At 54.2% G+C, this 16,714-nt stretch overlaps 1 protein-coding gene across 1 annotated transcript; it reads right to left on the reverse strand.

Annotated features, from left to right (window-relative positions):
• Nucleotides 1-1,081: 1,081 nt before the first annotated feature.
• Nucleotides 1,082-2,038, reverse strand: LOC129523141 (olfactory receptor 226-like). Its single transcript, XM_055345763.1, has one exon. It carries the CDS (start codon nt 2,036-2,038, stop codon nt 1,082-1,084), a length of 957 nt encoding a protein of 318 aa, XP_055201738.1.
• Nucleotides 2,039-16,714: the final 14,676 nt, after the last annotated feature.

Here is a 16,714-nt window from a genome sequence, read left to right on the forward strand (position 1 = left end):
TGCCCCCTGCCCCCTGCAGCCTGGCTGTCCTGCCCGTCCTGCCCCCACCAGCTCCCCACCGTGGCGCCACCCCCTGCCCCCTGGGGCTCCTGGCTGCCGGGTGCCTGGACACCGAGCTGGAGGCGGGCCGGTCGGACACGGGGTGTGCTCCGAGGATGAAGCATGGTGTCCCCAACTGCACAAGAGGAGCACTCGGTCCCCAACCTCGCTGGCAGGGTTGACCGTTATTACTGGATGTCCTGCATCGGCGCCTGGAGACTCCTGAGCCGCGCCCCGGCTGCCTCTGCGGCACAGGCAGGGCTGGGTCACCCTGGGGGCTGCGGTGTCCCCGCCGTCCCCCGGCTGGGTTGGGGTGCGCCCTGAAGCCCTGGCGCCCATCATCTCAGGAGAGCAGGTGCGGGCCCCTCTGGGGAGCCCCTGCCCATCCAGGTCCCCGCTGGTGATGACATGGGTGTGGGAGCCGGGTCCACGGAGCTCGGACAGACGGCTGGAGGGGGCAGGAGGGGCTGGGGGTGCGGGTCCCTGGCGGCAGCACCCCAGTGTCTGGGTCCGTGTGGAGCGGCGATGCTCCCCTGAGGAGCCGGGGTGCTGGTGGCAGGCAGACAGTTCCGGGGTTCACGTGGGAATATCCCCCATGCCCGGTGGGGGTCGTGGTGCCGCAGCCGCCGACCAGGCTGTGGGGGTCTGCTAGACGGGAGCGGGGGTTGGCGCTGCTTGGGGCCTCAGCAAGGAGGTGGGGCCAGGACTGCGTCCTGGCCACCCTGTGCCCACCCGGGGTCGGGGAGCGGGTGTCCCCTCCTGCAGCCACGGGGGTGTGGGCCCGCTGGAGGCAGCGGCGATGAAGTGGCCCAGGATGAGACCCTGTGTGGCGCCCGGGAGGGCAGGGGGCAGGGGCTCCACACAGGGTGCCGCTCGGGGCACCCGGGGCCATGAGCCGGGTCGGGTTGGTCACCCTGCGTGCTGTCCCGGGCACGTCCCGCTCAGATGCGCGCCAGGGACGGCGCCTTGGGCCCTCACTTCGGGGCCACTCAGGACGGAAGCTGGGTCCGGCGCGGCCCAGGCGCGGGGGTCGGGGAGGCCCCTAGGACCGGGCACCCAGGGCCCAGGCCGCCCTCCCGGCCGCCTTGCGCAGCGCGTCCTTCACCTCCCGGTTCCGCAGGCAGTAGATGATGGGGTTGAGCAGCGGCGTGAGCACCGTGTAGACCACGGACACCAGCTTGTTGAAGTCGAAGGCGTAGATGGCGCGGGGCCGGGCGTAGATGAAGAGCGAGGCCGAGTAGAAGACGAGCACCACGGCCAGGTGCGCGGCGCAGGTGGAGAAGGCCTTGCGGCGGCCGGCGGCGGAGCGGGCTCGCAGCACGGCGCTCACGATGGCGCCGTAGGACAGCACGGTGAGCAGCAGCGGGCCCAGCAGCACCAGCAGCGCCAGGAGGAAGTCCACGAGCTCGGCCCGCGACATGTCGGAGCACGCCAGGTTCAGCAGCGGGGACACGTCGCAGAAGAAGTGGTTCATGACGTTGGGGCCGCAGTAGCCCAGGCGCGAGATGAAGAAGACCTTCCCCAGCGACACGCTGAAGCCCGAGAGCCACGAGCCGGCGGCCAGCAGGCGGCAGAGGCGGCCGCTCATCACGGCCGGGTAGCGCAGCGGGCGGCAGATGGCCACGTAGCGGTCGTAGGCCATGACGCCCAGGAGCGCGCACTCGGTGCAGGCCAGCGCCAGGAAGAAGTACAGCTGCGCCATGCAGCCCGCGAACGAGATGCGCCGGAAGCGCGGCGCCGCCAGGCCCAGCAGCATCTTGGGCTCCGTGACCGACACGTACCACAGCTCCAGGAAGGACAGGTGGCCCAGGAAGACGTACATGGGCTTGTGCAGCGCGGGGCTGACGCGGATCACCGCCACGATGAGCGCGTTCTCCGTGACCGTGAGCGCGTAGGCCAGCGAGAAGAGCGCCAGCAGGCCCGCGTGGAAGCCCGCCGGGCCCGGGAAGCCCACCAGGATGAACTCCGTCACCTCGGAGCCGTTGTCCGGGGCGCACATGGCGGCACCTGGGGGCGGAGGCAGCGGCTGGGGTGCCGGCCGGGGTGTGGGAGCCGCTGCCCCGACCCGGTCCGCCTCCCCCAGGCTGGCCCCCGGGAGCGCCTGCGTCCTCGCGTTCCCCAGGGGCCGGGTGGGAGGTGGGGACGTGGAGGGGAGGGGGCCGTGCGGGGCTCACGAGGACGCCTCACATGCCCGGCCCGGGCTGCACAGGGTCAGGGAGGCTGCGGCCACCGTCCCCCAGGTTGGGTGGGCGTCTCGTGGGTCTGGGGGTGAGGGAGCGGCCTGGGGGGATGGGGAAGGGCTGCGCCCCGAGCGGGGCTCCTGGTCTGTCCTCGAGGTGACCACCTGCAGGTGACCTGCCGACATGCACGGCCCCAGGAGGGCGGCGGCCACGCGGGTCACGGCCACCCACGGGGCACCTGTTCCCTGGGAGGATTCGGGGTCCGGGAGGTGCAGGGATGCAGGAGGCCCACCCTGGTCACCCCGTCCGGGTCCCAGGGCTGAGGCCCCTCCACGGGCCCTGGGGGTCCAGCCTCCACCCCACCCCACGACCAGCTGCCGTCTGGTTGTGCACTGAGGCGGCCACAGGGTGCGGGGACCTCAGTGACCCCGGCCCCTGCAGCGCCGCCACGAGGACTGTGGTCAGAGGGCCCACAGGGCCGCTCCCCCAAACGGAAGTCGGCTCCCGTCACCCCCACCTTGCGCGGCCCTGGGTCCCCCTTGGGGTTCCCCACGATGTGGCTGAGCCCTGTCCCGGGGCCCCCGCAGGCTGCGGCTGTGTGCACGTCTCCTAAACCCGTTGTAAAGGCAGCGAAGTCCGTCCCGGGGTTGGGGTCACAGCTCCTTACCTGCACCCCGAGCCTCACGGCCCGAGCAGACCCGTGTGGACGTGGAGGGCATGGGCAGGGGCTCGCGGGATGAACCCCCAGGCGGCTGCTCGGGTTCTTCTGCATCCCGCCCCGCGGGCCTCGGGGGCTGAGCTCAGCCGAGCGGCTGGGGGAGCTGCCTGCCCTGGTGCAGGAGGTGCCCGGGCCCAGCTGCCACACCCCTTTCCGGGGGCCTCTGAGCCCAGACCCTGGCAGGGTGGCTGCCCCGGCCCTGGGCCCGCTCCTGTCCCTTGTCGGCCTCCTGCCTCCTCGGGAGCCTCGGGACTCCCCGGCCTCGACCCCTCACGCCGCCCAGGGCCCGCCTCACGCAAGAACACGCGGTTTTCACCCTGCAAAGATTTCACGGGGCCGTGGAGTCCGGAGCCCTGGGGGGGGTGGCGGCTGCAGATGGACCCCCCCCCCCGCCCGCTGCCTGGGACGGGACGACGGGACGACGGGACAACGGGACGACAGGACGCCCGCCCTCTCAGTGCCTCATGCCCCTCGGCCGCCCCGTGGCGATGCTGCCACACCCACTCGAGGGGCTGTGCGGCCCGGCGGGTGCTGCTGGCCATGTGGCTGGAGGGGGCCTGGTCGGACCTCGCTGGGGTCAGCGCCCTGAAGCAGGGACCCGGTAACAGCACCTGCAGGGGGTGACCGCGGGACTGTCCGCTCCGATGTGCCCCCACGAGCCGCTGGACGCAGAACCAAGCTCCACCGGGTCCAGGGTTATCTCCGGGCGGAGTGTGACCGCGCTGGGCGGCTGGGGGGACGGGATTTCCTCGGGAGCCTGCACCCCACGGACACGAGCAGACAGATGGGACGGCCCCGGCTCCACGGTGACGCTCCCACGCCTGTGTCCCGAGCTTCGCCGGGTGCAGAGTCACGTCCCCTGCCCCCCATGCGGATCCTGCCCACGCCGCCGGCCCTGGTGGTGCTCAGCAGCCACGGACCCTGACCTACCGGCCCCGATGTGGGTTCCCATGCGGACTCCGGGCACCTGCATGTCCGCGTGCCCCCAGCGCGCACACACACACACACACACACGCGTGCGCGGGTGCCCTGCACTCTCTGCCGGCCCCGGGACAGATGCCAACCCCCCACCAAGCCTCAGGAGCCTCACGCTGTGTCGCAGAGACGCCTGCACAATCGGCTCCTGACGCGGAGCTGAGCCCCCAAACCACAGACACCCGACCCCTCGCGGGACGGACACGTGCAGCAGCAGGTCCCAGACAAGCCTGCGGCCCTCGTCCCATGTGGTGCACGCAGGACACCCCCACCAGGGGCTCACACGGGCCCAGGTGGACGCGGGCGCGAGCACCCGTCGGCTCCCACCTGTGCAGACGCAGCCCCCCCCCGGCTCTCAAGCCCCAGCCCTGAGCCCTCACCTGCGGACGGGCTCCGCCGCTGCTCCCTGGCCTCTCCGCAGGACTCAGGGCCACCGGGGCGGGGACTTAGCGGACGTGGTTCAGTTCCTGGCCCTCAGCGCCGATGGGGGCGACCGCGGGCTCTGAGGGCCACGTCCTGCCCTCGGCGGGGGCCCCCTGAATGCCCCCCGCCCTGGCGGCCGCATGCCCGGGGACCCCACACCCAGGACAGAGCTTGGAAGATAGAAAACCAGAGGAGCCTGTGTGCTAAGGTCCTGCCAGGGACGCCGACGGACGCCGCTGCCTCCTCCCCGCCCGCCTTGCCCAGGAGCAGGCGTCCGGCTTGGGGGAAGCACGAGAGGCCCCACCTGCTCAGGGGGCCCGGGTCAGCCCCGGAGCCCACACCCTGCCCGGCCGCCCGTGGGTTCCTAGGGGCAGCCGCGCGGCGAGGAACGAGGGGAGCTCACCTCCGTGCCGGCAGCTCCTCCGTGGGCAGAGCTCGGGCGGGAGGGGAGGCAGGGCAGTAGCTGTGCGGCGGCCGGGAGTGAGCTCCTGCCCCCGCCGCCGTCCCAGGGGCCGTCCCACGGCACCCGCGGCTCCGCCCGGGGAGCCCCTCAGGCCCCTGCTCGGGGACCCACCGCCCCCGGGACCTGCCGCCTCGGCCAGCGTGGAAACGTGTCCCTCTCCGCCATCCTCGTGGGCACACGGCAGCTGTGACCCGGTGGGGGGACGTGGGTACAGGCGGCACCCCTACCCTGCCGCAGCTGCTTGGGGTCGCAGAGGGGCCCCGGGAGCAATGTGCGCCCCCACCCCCGAGCAGCACTGTGGGCTAGACCCTGCTCTCCCGAGTGGGCTCCACGCTGCGTCCCCTGGGCCTGGGCTGAGGCCCTGGTCCTGCCCCGTGGCCACCTGCCTCCCTATGTCCAGTGGGTCCCTGCGGGGCCACACGAGGTGGACAGAGAAGCCCCTTCGCCGGCTGTGAAGAGGCCTGGGAGGTGAGAGGAAGGTGTCCAGGACCCCACACGGGGCAACGGGCTCCCCTGCCTCGTGGGGTCCAGTGTCCGCCCACTTGTGGAGTCGGTCCCTGTGCCGTCAGGGAAGGAGCCCTGCGGCCCCGGGCACAGCCCACCCGCCTCCCAGATGCAGGGTCCTGGCCCCCTGCACCCAGATGTCCGGGGCGCCCGAGTGGGCACAGGTCGCCTGTGTTCCTGGGCCCCAGGGTCGTTCTGCGGCCGTCGAGGTGACTCGTTCACACTCAGCTGAGCTGGGCTCTGGCCTCTGGGTCCTGCCCCCAGCGGTCAGGGTCCTGGGGGGCTGCAGGGAACAGGCTGGGGGGTCCTGGGGGGCTGCAGGGAACAGGCTGGGGGTCCTGGGGGGCTGCAGGGAACAAGCTGGGGGTGGCGGGTGCTTAGGCCAGCGGGTGCTGGAACCAGGCGGACTTGGAGCAGGGACAGCATCCCGGGAGAGCAGGCCAGGGGCGGCCGGGGAGGGGGTGCGGGCCCCAGGTGCGATCGGCAGACTTGGGGGGCGGGGTGGTCAGGGGCTGCTTCTGGATGTAGATTTAGGGACGGGGGCTGTCAGGGCGTGGACGTGAGTCCGCCCCCCGCCTCCCTGGGCCTCACTGCGGGGGGCATGTGGGCTCCGTGGGGCGCGAGGCTGGGCCTCACCCCTCCCCCACCTTCAGGAGCCTGGCACCACGGCCCCCCGCTGGCGGCTCCCGAAGGCCATGTCCCCCCCCCCGTGGACCGTGTCCCACCCAGGCTATGGCCTCCCCCCCCAGGGCTGCTGGGCTCCTGCTGGGTTGCTGATTGCCGCGGTGGGGGGGGGTTGGAGATTTTCTTCAGGGGAGCCTCACATCCGAGGTGGGGCCTCCGCCCTGACTGCAGGATGCGGAGATCCGGGTCCTTCCTGCCCAATCCTCGGGTCACCCGCGGCCCCCGGCCCACCTCAGGGGTGCCCAGCACCTGCCCCACCCCGCCCCCCATGGTCAGCGTCCACCCCGTCCCTGCAGGGCCCCCCGGCTGTCCCCGGCCTCCCCCAGACAGGCTTCTTCTTGGACCAGAGCCGAGGGGCAGGGCCTCAGGGGCTCGCCCTCCTGCTCCCCCTGCACAGGCCTCACCTCTAGCTGCCGGGCCTGGGGGTTCCCCTGCTGCACCCCCCTCCCCGCCATGGGGGCTCCACCTCCTTTCTGCCTTTCCCGGCTGAGCAGGGACACTGGCCACAGCCTCCTGTCCCCGAGATGGAGGCGAGGAAGGTCCAGCCCTGGGGCCGCACTTGCACCCTCCCCCCTCCCCTCTCCCGTGGCAGCCTGGGGCACCCTCACCCCACGACCCCCGCAGGCTCCTGCCGCCTGTGCCAGGCCTGTGGGGAGCAGAGTCCCCTCCTGGCCGAGCTCTTCTGTCCCCGCGGCTGGCGGCGCTGAGACCCGCATGGGCCCGATCCGCTGACCGCCGCCGCCCAGGCAGGTCCCTGTGAATTTTAGAGTCGCTTTGTCAGGTCAGGGCTCCCCCCTTCAGCGGTTAATTTGGGGAAATGTTACGTCTTTGCAAGACCAAGGCTGCTGACCCATGAACTCGGCGTATTTTTCTTCCTTCCTTAGACTTTGCTGAGGTCCCTGTGTGGAGCCTGCCTCTCCCTCTGCCTGGGTCTCTGCCTCTCTTTGTGTCTCTCGCGAATAAATAAATAAGATCTTAAAAACCGCGCAGCATTATTGAGGTACAAATGACGACAGTTAATGACACACGCTGGGGGTGTACGGCCCAGGGGGCTTCGGCCCCTGCATGCACCCTGACACCCTTACGTGGCGAGCAGGATGTGCGTTTCCGAGCCCCCGAGGCCTCCTCCTTCCTGCCCCTCCCGCGCCCCCCTCTCCGCGGCCACTGACCTGCTTTCCGCCACCACAGGTTCGTGTGCTTGTCCTAGAAACGTGTGCGTGCGGCGGCAGTGAGGACGGCACGGGCACGCGGGGAGCCCTCGCCAAGCTGCCCGAGCTCCTGCCCGGACTCCCGCGCCCCCGCCCGCGCCAGCTTGTGGGTGGCCACGGGGCTCGTCCAGGGATGCCCTGGGCGGGCATGGGGTGGTTTACTGTGGTCCCTGACTGCGGCCTGCAGCGCCGTTTCAGATCCCACCGGTTGTGCACGTCCTCACTCGTGTGTCCGCGTGACTCTCGGTGTCATCATGTGTGCACCCTCAGGTGAGCACCCGGGGATCTTGTGTCTCCCTGGTGCCGCCCTGCAGTCCCCCCTCCGGCCCACACCCCTACCCCAGGCTCTCTGCTCTTAACTCAGAAACGTCATACAAGTGGGCCCATGCAGCACGGGCCCTTTTGAGGTGCCTTTACATCCAGCCGACTTTCCTTGGGGTTCACCCAACTTGGGGGCCAACAGCTACGCCACGTTTCACGGCTCTGGGGTCGATGCCCGACACTGCAGTGGCCGCGTCAGGTGGCGAGTCTGCTTGGCAGGTCGGAGGGAACGGCCGTGTGTCCTGCCACTGGACACGCAGGAGTGACTTAGTTTCTTGACTTCTTGCCGGCACCCGAGGTGACCACTAATTTTTATTTTTATTTTTTAAATTTTTTTTTTAAAAATTTATTTATGATACAGAGAGAGAGAGAGGCAGAGACACAGGAGGAGGGAGAAGCAGGCTCCATGCCAGGAGCCTGACGTGGGACTCGATCCCAGGACTCCAGGATTGCACCCTGGGCCGAAGGCAGGCGCCAAACCGCTGAGCCACCCAGGGATCCCCCTGACCACTAATTTTTTTTTTCTGACCACTAATTTTTAAAAGAGCTGTTCTGGTGGTTCCGTGGTAATACTTGTTGTGTTTTCAGTTTGCACGTACTTAACGGCTAACGAAGCAGAGCATCTTCTCATGTCCTCATATGACCCGTCTGTATGTCCTCTTTGGTGAAATGACTACACGTTCCCATTTTCTAATTGAATGTTTTTTCATGTTGAGTTTTTAGAGTTTAAAAAAAAATACTTGAATGCAAGTCTTGCGTCGAATATGTGATTTGGAAATATTTTCTCCTAGTGTATAAGTATTTTCACAATACTCTCGCAAAGCCACGATTTTTAATTTTTACAAGGTCCGCTTTAACTTTTTGTAGAATTTTGCTTTTGATGTCAAATTAAGAATGTCATTTTTTTTCTAGAGGTTTTATAGTTAGGCCCATCATTAAAAAAATATATTTTATTTATTCATGAGAGACAGAGAGAGAGGCAGAGACACAGGCAGAGGGAGAAGCAGGCTCTTGGGGAGGGAGCCTGACGTGGGACTCGATCCTGGACCCCCAAGATCACGCCCTGAGCAGAAGGGAGATGCTCAATAGCTGAGCTCCCCAGGGGCCCCCCATTATTATTTTTGAATCAGTTTTTGTGTAAGAGCTGAGGGTTAGGTTGAGTTCATTTCTTTGAAGAAATTATAAATTATATTGATTTTTTTTATTGAGGGCTCCATCTGTTCATTGTTACTGTAGAAATGCATCTGATTTTTGTGTTTAATCTTCTGTCCTATGATCTTATTGAATCCACTTTTTACTTCTTGGACTTTTCTTTTTGTAGACTTCTTGGGATTTTATGCATGAATAATTATGTCATCTGTAAATAGAGATATTTGTTATTTCTTTCTTTCTGATATGTATACTTTTAGTTCTTTCTCTTGCCTTGTTGTGCTGGCTGGAACTTCCCGGGCTATGTTGAGTGCGGGTGGTGGGAGTGGGCCTCGCCGCACTATTCCCGATCATAGGAGAGGACGCTCAGCCTTTCATCAGAGGTGAAATGCTGAAACATTTCATCAAAGGTGAAATCAGAGGCCTTTCATCAGAGGTGATGATGAAACATCATCATCAGAAAGGATGATGTTAATTGCAGAGGATTTTGGTAGATTCCTAGTTTTCTGAGGGTTTTTTATTAATCCTGAAAGGGGTGTGAATTTTGTCAAATGCTTTTTCTGTGCATTTAATATGATCATAAGATTTGTTCTCTTTTGCCTATTGATGGGATGAATGACAAGGATCGATTTTTTTAAGGTTTTATTTGTTTATTCATGAGAGACACAGAGAGAGAGAGAGGCAGAGACACAGGCGGAGGGAGAGGCAGGCTCCATGCAGGGAGCCCGATGTGGGACTCAATCCCGGGTCCCCAGGATCACACCCGGGGCTGAAGGCAGCGCTAAACCGCTGAGCCGCCCGGGCAGCCCAGGATGATCAATTTTCAATATTGAACCAGTCTTGCATGCCTGGAATAAATCCACTTAGTTATAGTGCATTATTTTTTTTTATATATTGGTTTATGTTTGATGAAGTTTTGTTGAGGATCCTGCATCTGAAGTCATGAGAAATATTGGTCTGTGGTTTTCATTTGCAGTGCTCTCTCTGGTTATAGTTTCAGGATAATTCTTGTCTTATAAAGTGAGTTGGGAAGGATTCCATCTTCTTTTATTTTTAGAAGAGATTGTGTGAAATTGGTGTATTCTTTTTTAAATATCTGGTAAAATTTTCTAGTGGAAACATCTTGGCCTAGAAATTTCTTTTTTTTTCAGGAATTTTTAGACCTTATTTTTTAGAACAGTTTTAGATTTGCACAAAAATAGAGAAGCTAGTACATACACCCCACACACAGTTTTATTATCCTTAACATCTTACATTAATATGGTACATTTGCTACAATTAATGAACCAATATTGACATATTACTATAAACAAAAGTTCATAGTTTATTCATATTTCCTTAGTTTTTATCTAATGTCCTTTCCCGGTCTTAGGATCCCATCTAGGGCACCATGTTACATTAAGTTGGCATGTCTCCTGAGGTTCCTCTTGGCCATGGTGGTTTCTCATACTTTTCTTGGTTTTGGTGACCTTGACAGTTTTAAAGAGTATGCTCGGGGATTTTGTAAGATCCCCTTTTATCCCCACAGGAATTTCTATGATCTTCCCATTAGATCATAGTTACAGGTTTTTTGGAGGCAGATCACAGAGGTGAAGTACCATTTTCATCCCATATGATCAAGGGTACACATATCAAGATGGTGTAGGATTGTTGGTGTTGACCTCGATCACATGGCTGAATTGTGTTTGTCAAGTTTTTTCCATTTATATCTCCTTTCTATACTTCACTCTTTGAGGAAGACATTAGGCCCACACCTAAGGAGTGGGAGTTTATGCACTCCTTCCTTGAAAGCAGAGTATGAATGGGTGACGGGCACTGAGGGGGACACTTGACGGGATGAGCACTGGGTGTTATTCTGTATGTTGGTAAATTGAACACCAATAAAAATTAATTTATTAAAAAAAAAGAAAGCAGAGTATGTAAACAAATCACTTGGAATTCTTCTGCATGGGAAGTGTGTCCCTTCTCCCCCTTTATTCAGTCATTCCCATGTCAGGATGATTCATCTGCATTTTACCCTTTGGGTTATAAGCCAATATTGACTGATTGATCATTGTGCAAATTGTTCCAGCTTTGGTCTTTGGGACTCCTTCAGTCAGGCCCTATGCACCTTTCGCATACCTCATCATCAGTGTTTTCAATTTTCTCTTATGGTTTGTTTTTGATCACTTCTTTACTTTCTGACATTACAAGATGTTCCAGACCCACCTTACATGTTTCCAACCCGTCTTAGAATCAGCCACTTCTCCCAGGAGTCCTGGTTCCTTTTACTGAAGATGATGCTAGACACCAAGATCTGGGCGCTGGGTGTGCTCATTGCTACTGGGGCACTACTGCTTCCAGGCCTTCTCAGCTGGCAGAACAAAGAAACACATGTGTGTACGTGCACATCTATGCACACATCTGTGTAGAAATATACACACGTAACATTTCTGTATGCAGCCATCTGTACCCACGTTAAGCTGAACACAAGATCTTATTGACATCTCCACCTCTTATCCACCCTGCGTGTGTCCTTTAGCCTCCTGCCCTTGTTGGCCTGTAAATGTCAGTTGTAACCGTGAGAACTCTGGATTCAGAAGCATTTTGATTGTGAAAACTTAGTTTCTTTTCTAGTTTTAGTTATCTCTCTCATCAGGCTGAGTTTCAGTAGTTTGTGGTTTTCAGGGAATTGGTCCATCTCTTTGAAGCCATCAATTTTATGAGTTTAGAGTTGTCTATACAAAATACAGCATCCATTTCTGATCAAAACTCTTCAGAGTGTAGGGATAGAGGGAACATTCCTCAGCATCTTAAAAGCCATCTACAAAAAGCCCACAGCAGATATAATTCTCAATGGGGAAACAGTGGGAGCCTTTCCCCTAAGATCAGGAACAAGACAGGGATGTCCACTCTCACCACTGCCATTCAACATAGTATTGAAAGTCCTAGCCTCAGCAATCAGACAACAAAAAGACATTAAAGGCATTCAAATTGGCAAAGAAGATGTCAAACTCTCCCTCTTCGCCGATGACATGATACTGTACATAGAAAACCCAAAAGCCTCCACCCCAAGATTGCTAGAACTCATACAGCAATTCTGTAGTTGTCTCTTTCATCAGACTGAGTTTCAGTAGTTTGTGGTTTTCAGGGATACAAAAATCCCTGGCAGGATACGAAATCAATGCCCAGAAGCCAGTGGCATTTCTATACATTTCTACTAACAATGAGACTGAAGAAAGAGAAATTAAGGAGTCAATCCCATTTACAATTGCACCCAAAAGCATAAGATGCCTAGGAATGAACCTAACCAAAGAGGTAAAGGATCTATACCCTAAAAACTACAGAACACTTCTTCTTTTTTTTAAAAAAAATATTTTTTTAAATTTATTTATTTATGATAGTCAGAGAGAGAGAGAGAGAGAGAGAGAGAGGCAGAGACACAGGCAGAGGGAGAAGCAGGCTCCATGCAAGGAACCCGATGTGGGATTCGATCCTGGGTCTCCAGGATCGCACCCTGGGCCAAAGGCAGGCGCCAAACTGCTGCGCCACCCAGGGATCCCTACAGAACACTTCTGAAAGAAATTGAGGTAGACACAAAGAGATGGAAAAATATTCCATGCTCATGGATTAGAAGAATTTATGTTGTGAAAATGTCATTGTTATCCAGGGCAATTTACACATTCAAAGCAATCCCTATCAAAATACCATGGACTTTCTTCAGAGAGTTAGAACAAATCATCTTAAGATTTGTGTGGAATCAGAAAAGACCCCGAATAGCCAGGGGAATATTAAAAAAGAAAACCAGAGCCGGGGGCATCACAATGCCAGATTTCAGGTTGTACTACAAAGCTGTGGTCATCAAGACAGTGTGGTACTGGCACAAAACCAGACATATAGATCAATGGAACAGAATAGAGAACCCAGAAGTGGACCCTCAACTTTATGCTCAATTAATATTCGACAAAGCAGGAAAGACTATCCACTGGAAAAAGGACAGTCTCTTCAAGAAATGGTGCTGGGAAAATTGGACATCCACATGCAGGAGAATGAAACTGGACCACTCTCTTGTACCAGACACAAAGAGAAACTCAAAATGGATGAAAGATCTAAATGTGAGACAAGACTCCATCAAAATCCTAGAGGAGAACACAGGCAACACCCTTTTTGAACTTGGCCACAGCAACTTCTTGCAAGATACATCCATGAAGGCAAAAGAAACAAAAGCAAAAATGAACTACTGGGACTTCATCAAGATAAGAAGCTTCTGCACAGCAAAAGAAACAGTCAACAGAACTCAAAGACAACCTACAGAATGGGAGAGGATATTTGCAAATGATGTATCAGATGAAGGGCTGGTATCCAAGATCTATAAAGAACTTATTAAACTCAACAGCAGAGAAACAAACAATCCCATCATGAAATGGGCAAGAGACATGAACAGACATTTCTCCAGAGAAGACCCTCACACGGCCACCAAGCATATGGGAACATGCTCCTCATCACTGGCCACCAGGGAAATACAGATCCAAACCACACTGAGATCCCACCTCACCCCAGTGAGAATGGGGAAAATTAACAAGACAGGAAACCACACATGTTGGAGAGGATGTGGGGAAAGGGGACCCTCCTGCACTGTGGGTGGGAATGTGACCTGGTGCAGCCACGATGGGAAACTGTGGAGGTTCCTCAAAGAGTTAGAAATAGATCTGCCCTACGACCCAGCAATTGCACTGGTGGGATTTACCCCAAAGATACAGATGCAGTGAAATGCTGGGACACCTGTACCCCGATGTTTCTAGCAGCAATGTCCACAACAGCCAAACTGTGGAAGGAGCCTCAGTGTCCGACAGATGATGGATAAAGAAGATGTGGTCTGTGTATACACTGGAATATTCCTCAGCCATTAGAAACGACAAATACCCACCATTTGCTTTGACGTGGATGGAACTGGAGGGTATTATGCTGAGTGAAGTAAGTCAATCAGAGAAGGACAAACATTATATGTTCTCATTCATTTGGGGAATATAAAAAATAGTGAAAGAGATGAAAGGCGAAAGGAGGGAAAATGAGTGGGAAATACCAGTGAGGGTGACGGAACATGAGAGACTCCTAACTCTGGGAAATGAACAAGGGTTAGTGGAAGGAGAGGTGGGCAGGGGGTGGGGTGACTGGGTGGTGGGCAATGAGGGCGGCACCGGATGGGATGAGCATTGGGTGTTATGCTATATGTTGGCAAATTGAACTCAATAAAAAAAAATAAAGTTGTCTATAGGATTTCCCTCTTATCCCTTTTCTTTTTTTCAAAGATTTTATTTATTAATGAGAGACCTGAGAGGCAGAAACACAGACAGAGGGAGAAGCAGGATTCCACTGGGGAGCCTGATGTGGGACTCGATCCCAGGACCCCAGGATCACGCCCAAAGGCAGATGCTGGACCTTGGAGCCATCCAGGCGCCCCTCCCTGTTATCCGTCTAGTGGCTGTTGGGTCTTCAAGATATCACTTTTTCTATTCTAGGTATTGATTTGGGTCATTTTAACTTTTGTCGATCTTGCTAGAGTTTTAATTATATTTTTCTTTCAAAAAACCAGCTTTTCGTTTATTAATTTTTAAAAATTGTTTTCCTGTTTTTGACTTCATCAATTTCTGATTTTATCTTTATTATTTCTTTCTTTATGCATACTTTGGCTTTATTTAGATTTTTGAGATGGCAGTTTAGCTTATAGTTTTGAAATCTTTCCTGTTATGTAAGTATTAAGCACTAAGAACTTCCCTCTTAGCATTACATTAGCTGCATCCCACAAATATTGACATGTAGTTTTCATTTTCATTCACTTCTTTATGTTTTTAAAATTTCCTTTGAGACTTCATCATTGGCCCATGGATTATTTTGAAGTATGTTTAATTTTCAAGTGTTTGCAGATTTTTCTGTTGTCTTCCTGTTAATGAGTTCTTGTTTGGTTCTATTATGGTCAGAAAACATATTCTGTATGATTTAAATTCTTTTAAGTTTGTTAAGGTTTGTTTTATGACCTAGGATATAGTCAATTTTGGTGAATGTCCGGTGGGTGTGAAACAAATGTGTATTGCTCTGCTGTTGTGTGAGTGTTCTGCAAATGTGGATTCGATCCTGTTGGTTGATGGTGTTCAGTTCTTCCAGACCTTGTGGGTTTTCTCTCCAGTAATTCTGTCAATTGCTGTGAGTGGCATCTTGAAGTCTCCAATCAGAATTGTGGATTTGTCTATTTCTATTTTCAGTTTTATCCATTTTTGCTTCATATATTTTGAATCTGTAGTTTGGTGCATACACATTTAGGATTGTTCTTTGTGGTGGGTTCATCCTTTTTATTATTATGTAACGTTCCCCATTCTTTCTAGTAATTTTCTTTTATCTGGAATCTTTCTCTGATAGCAATATAGCCTCTCCCACTTTTATTGATTAATGCTCACATAAAATATCTTTTTTTAAAAAACAGCATATAGGGATCCCTGGGTGGCGCAGCGGTTTGGCGCCTGCCTTTGGCCCAGGGCACGATCCTGGAGACCCGGGATCGAATCCCACGTCGGGCTCCCGGTGCATGGAGCCTGCTTCTCCCTCTGCCTGTGTCTCTGCCTCTCTCTCTCACTGTGTGCCTATCATAAATAAATAAAAAAATTTAAAAAAAAATAAAAAACAGCATATATTTGGGTCATTTTTAAAAAATTCACTTTGACAACATCTGTCTTCTAATTTGTATATTTAGAAGATTTACATTTAAATGATTATTAGTGTGTTAGGGCTTATATCTGCCATTTGCATTTTAGTTTCTGTTTGTTCCCCCTGTTTCTCATGTATCTGTTTCTTTTTTTCCTTCTCTCCCTCTGAGTTATGTTAACAGCTTTCTGTTTTGATGTATTTATAGTGCTTTTGAGTTTTGTATAATTTTCTTATTGGCTACCTTATATATAACATATTCAAGACTATACTATATAATACTATATTATATATGTTATGTATATAACAGTTAACAATTTCATATACATAAACAATTATATAGATGTATATATACTTTATATACTAAAGCCTTCTGGTGTTGCCATTATACCACTTCAAGTGAAATATAGAAACCTTACTTATATTTAGTTTTTTTTTTTTTTTTACCCTTCCACCTTAAACACAGAACCATCTGGAATTATCCTCTGTACACACTGAGCACCACTTCAGGTAATGTTATAACATAAAATGTGATCAAAGAAATTCACAAAGTGAAGGATAGTCTATTATGGTCCCTCTACTTTTAACCATTTCACTGTTCCTCTTTCCTTTCTGAAAGTCCCAGCTTTTTATCATTTGCTTTCTGTTTGGAGGGTTTTCTTTAGCCATATGTAACAGTATGTCTCCTAGCAAGAAGTTCTCTTGTTTTCCTTCATTTGAGGATGACTTTATTCCCCTAATTTCTGCAGGATGGTTTCACAGATGTAGAATGCAGGCTTAACACTCCTCTCTTTCAGCACTTAAAAACTGGTCTCCTGTTACCTACTGGCCTCCATTGCAGATGAGAAATTTGCTGTTATTCAAATTGGTTTTCCTTTATAGATAATGTGTCATTTTTCTATGGCTGCTTTTAGTTTTTTTTTTAAATCTTTAGTTTTCAGAATTTTAATTATTATATGGTTTGGTGTGAATTTCTTTGGATTTTCCCTGTTTGGAATTTACTCAGATTCCTGTATCTGTAAGTTTATGTCTTGGGAAGTTTGCAGCCATTGTTTCTTCACATTCTTTTCTCTCCTTTCCTTTCCAGATCTTCAGTGATGGAAATATTAGCTCTTTTCTTATTGTCCCAGAGTCCTCTGAGGCTGTATTAATTTTTTGTCTATTTTTTCTCTGCTGTTTACATTATATAAATTCTATGTATTTGTCTTCAATTTGACTGATGCTAACCTCTGGCATTTCCATTCTACTCTTGAGTCCATTTAGTGAGGGTTTTTTTTAAGGTTTTATTTATTTATTTGAAAGAGAGTGGGGGGAGGGGCAGAGGGAGAAGCAGAAGCAGACTCCCTGCTGAGCAGGAAGCCAACGTGGGACTCGA

The sequence above is a fragment of the Nyctereutes procyonoides genome, unplaced genomic scaffold (assembly GCF_905146905.1).
Source record: "Nyctereutes procyonoides isolate TBG_1078 unplaced genomic scaffold, NYPRO_anot_genome, whole genome shotgun sequence".
Classification (NCBI taxonomy): domain Eukaryota; kingdom Metazoa; phylum Chordata; class Mammalia; order Carnivora; family Canidae; genus Nyctereutes; species Nyctereutes procyonoides.

Bases quoted from the DNA above. Each gene is read 5' to 3' on its own strand.
- LOC129523141 (XM_055345763.1), bottom strand. From the start codon at position 2,038: ATGTGCGCCCCGGACAACGGCTCCGAGGTGACGGAGTTCATCCTGGTG.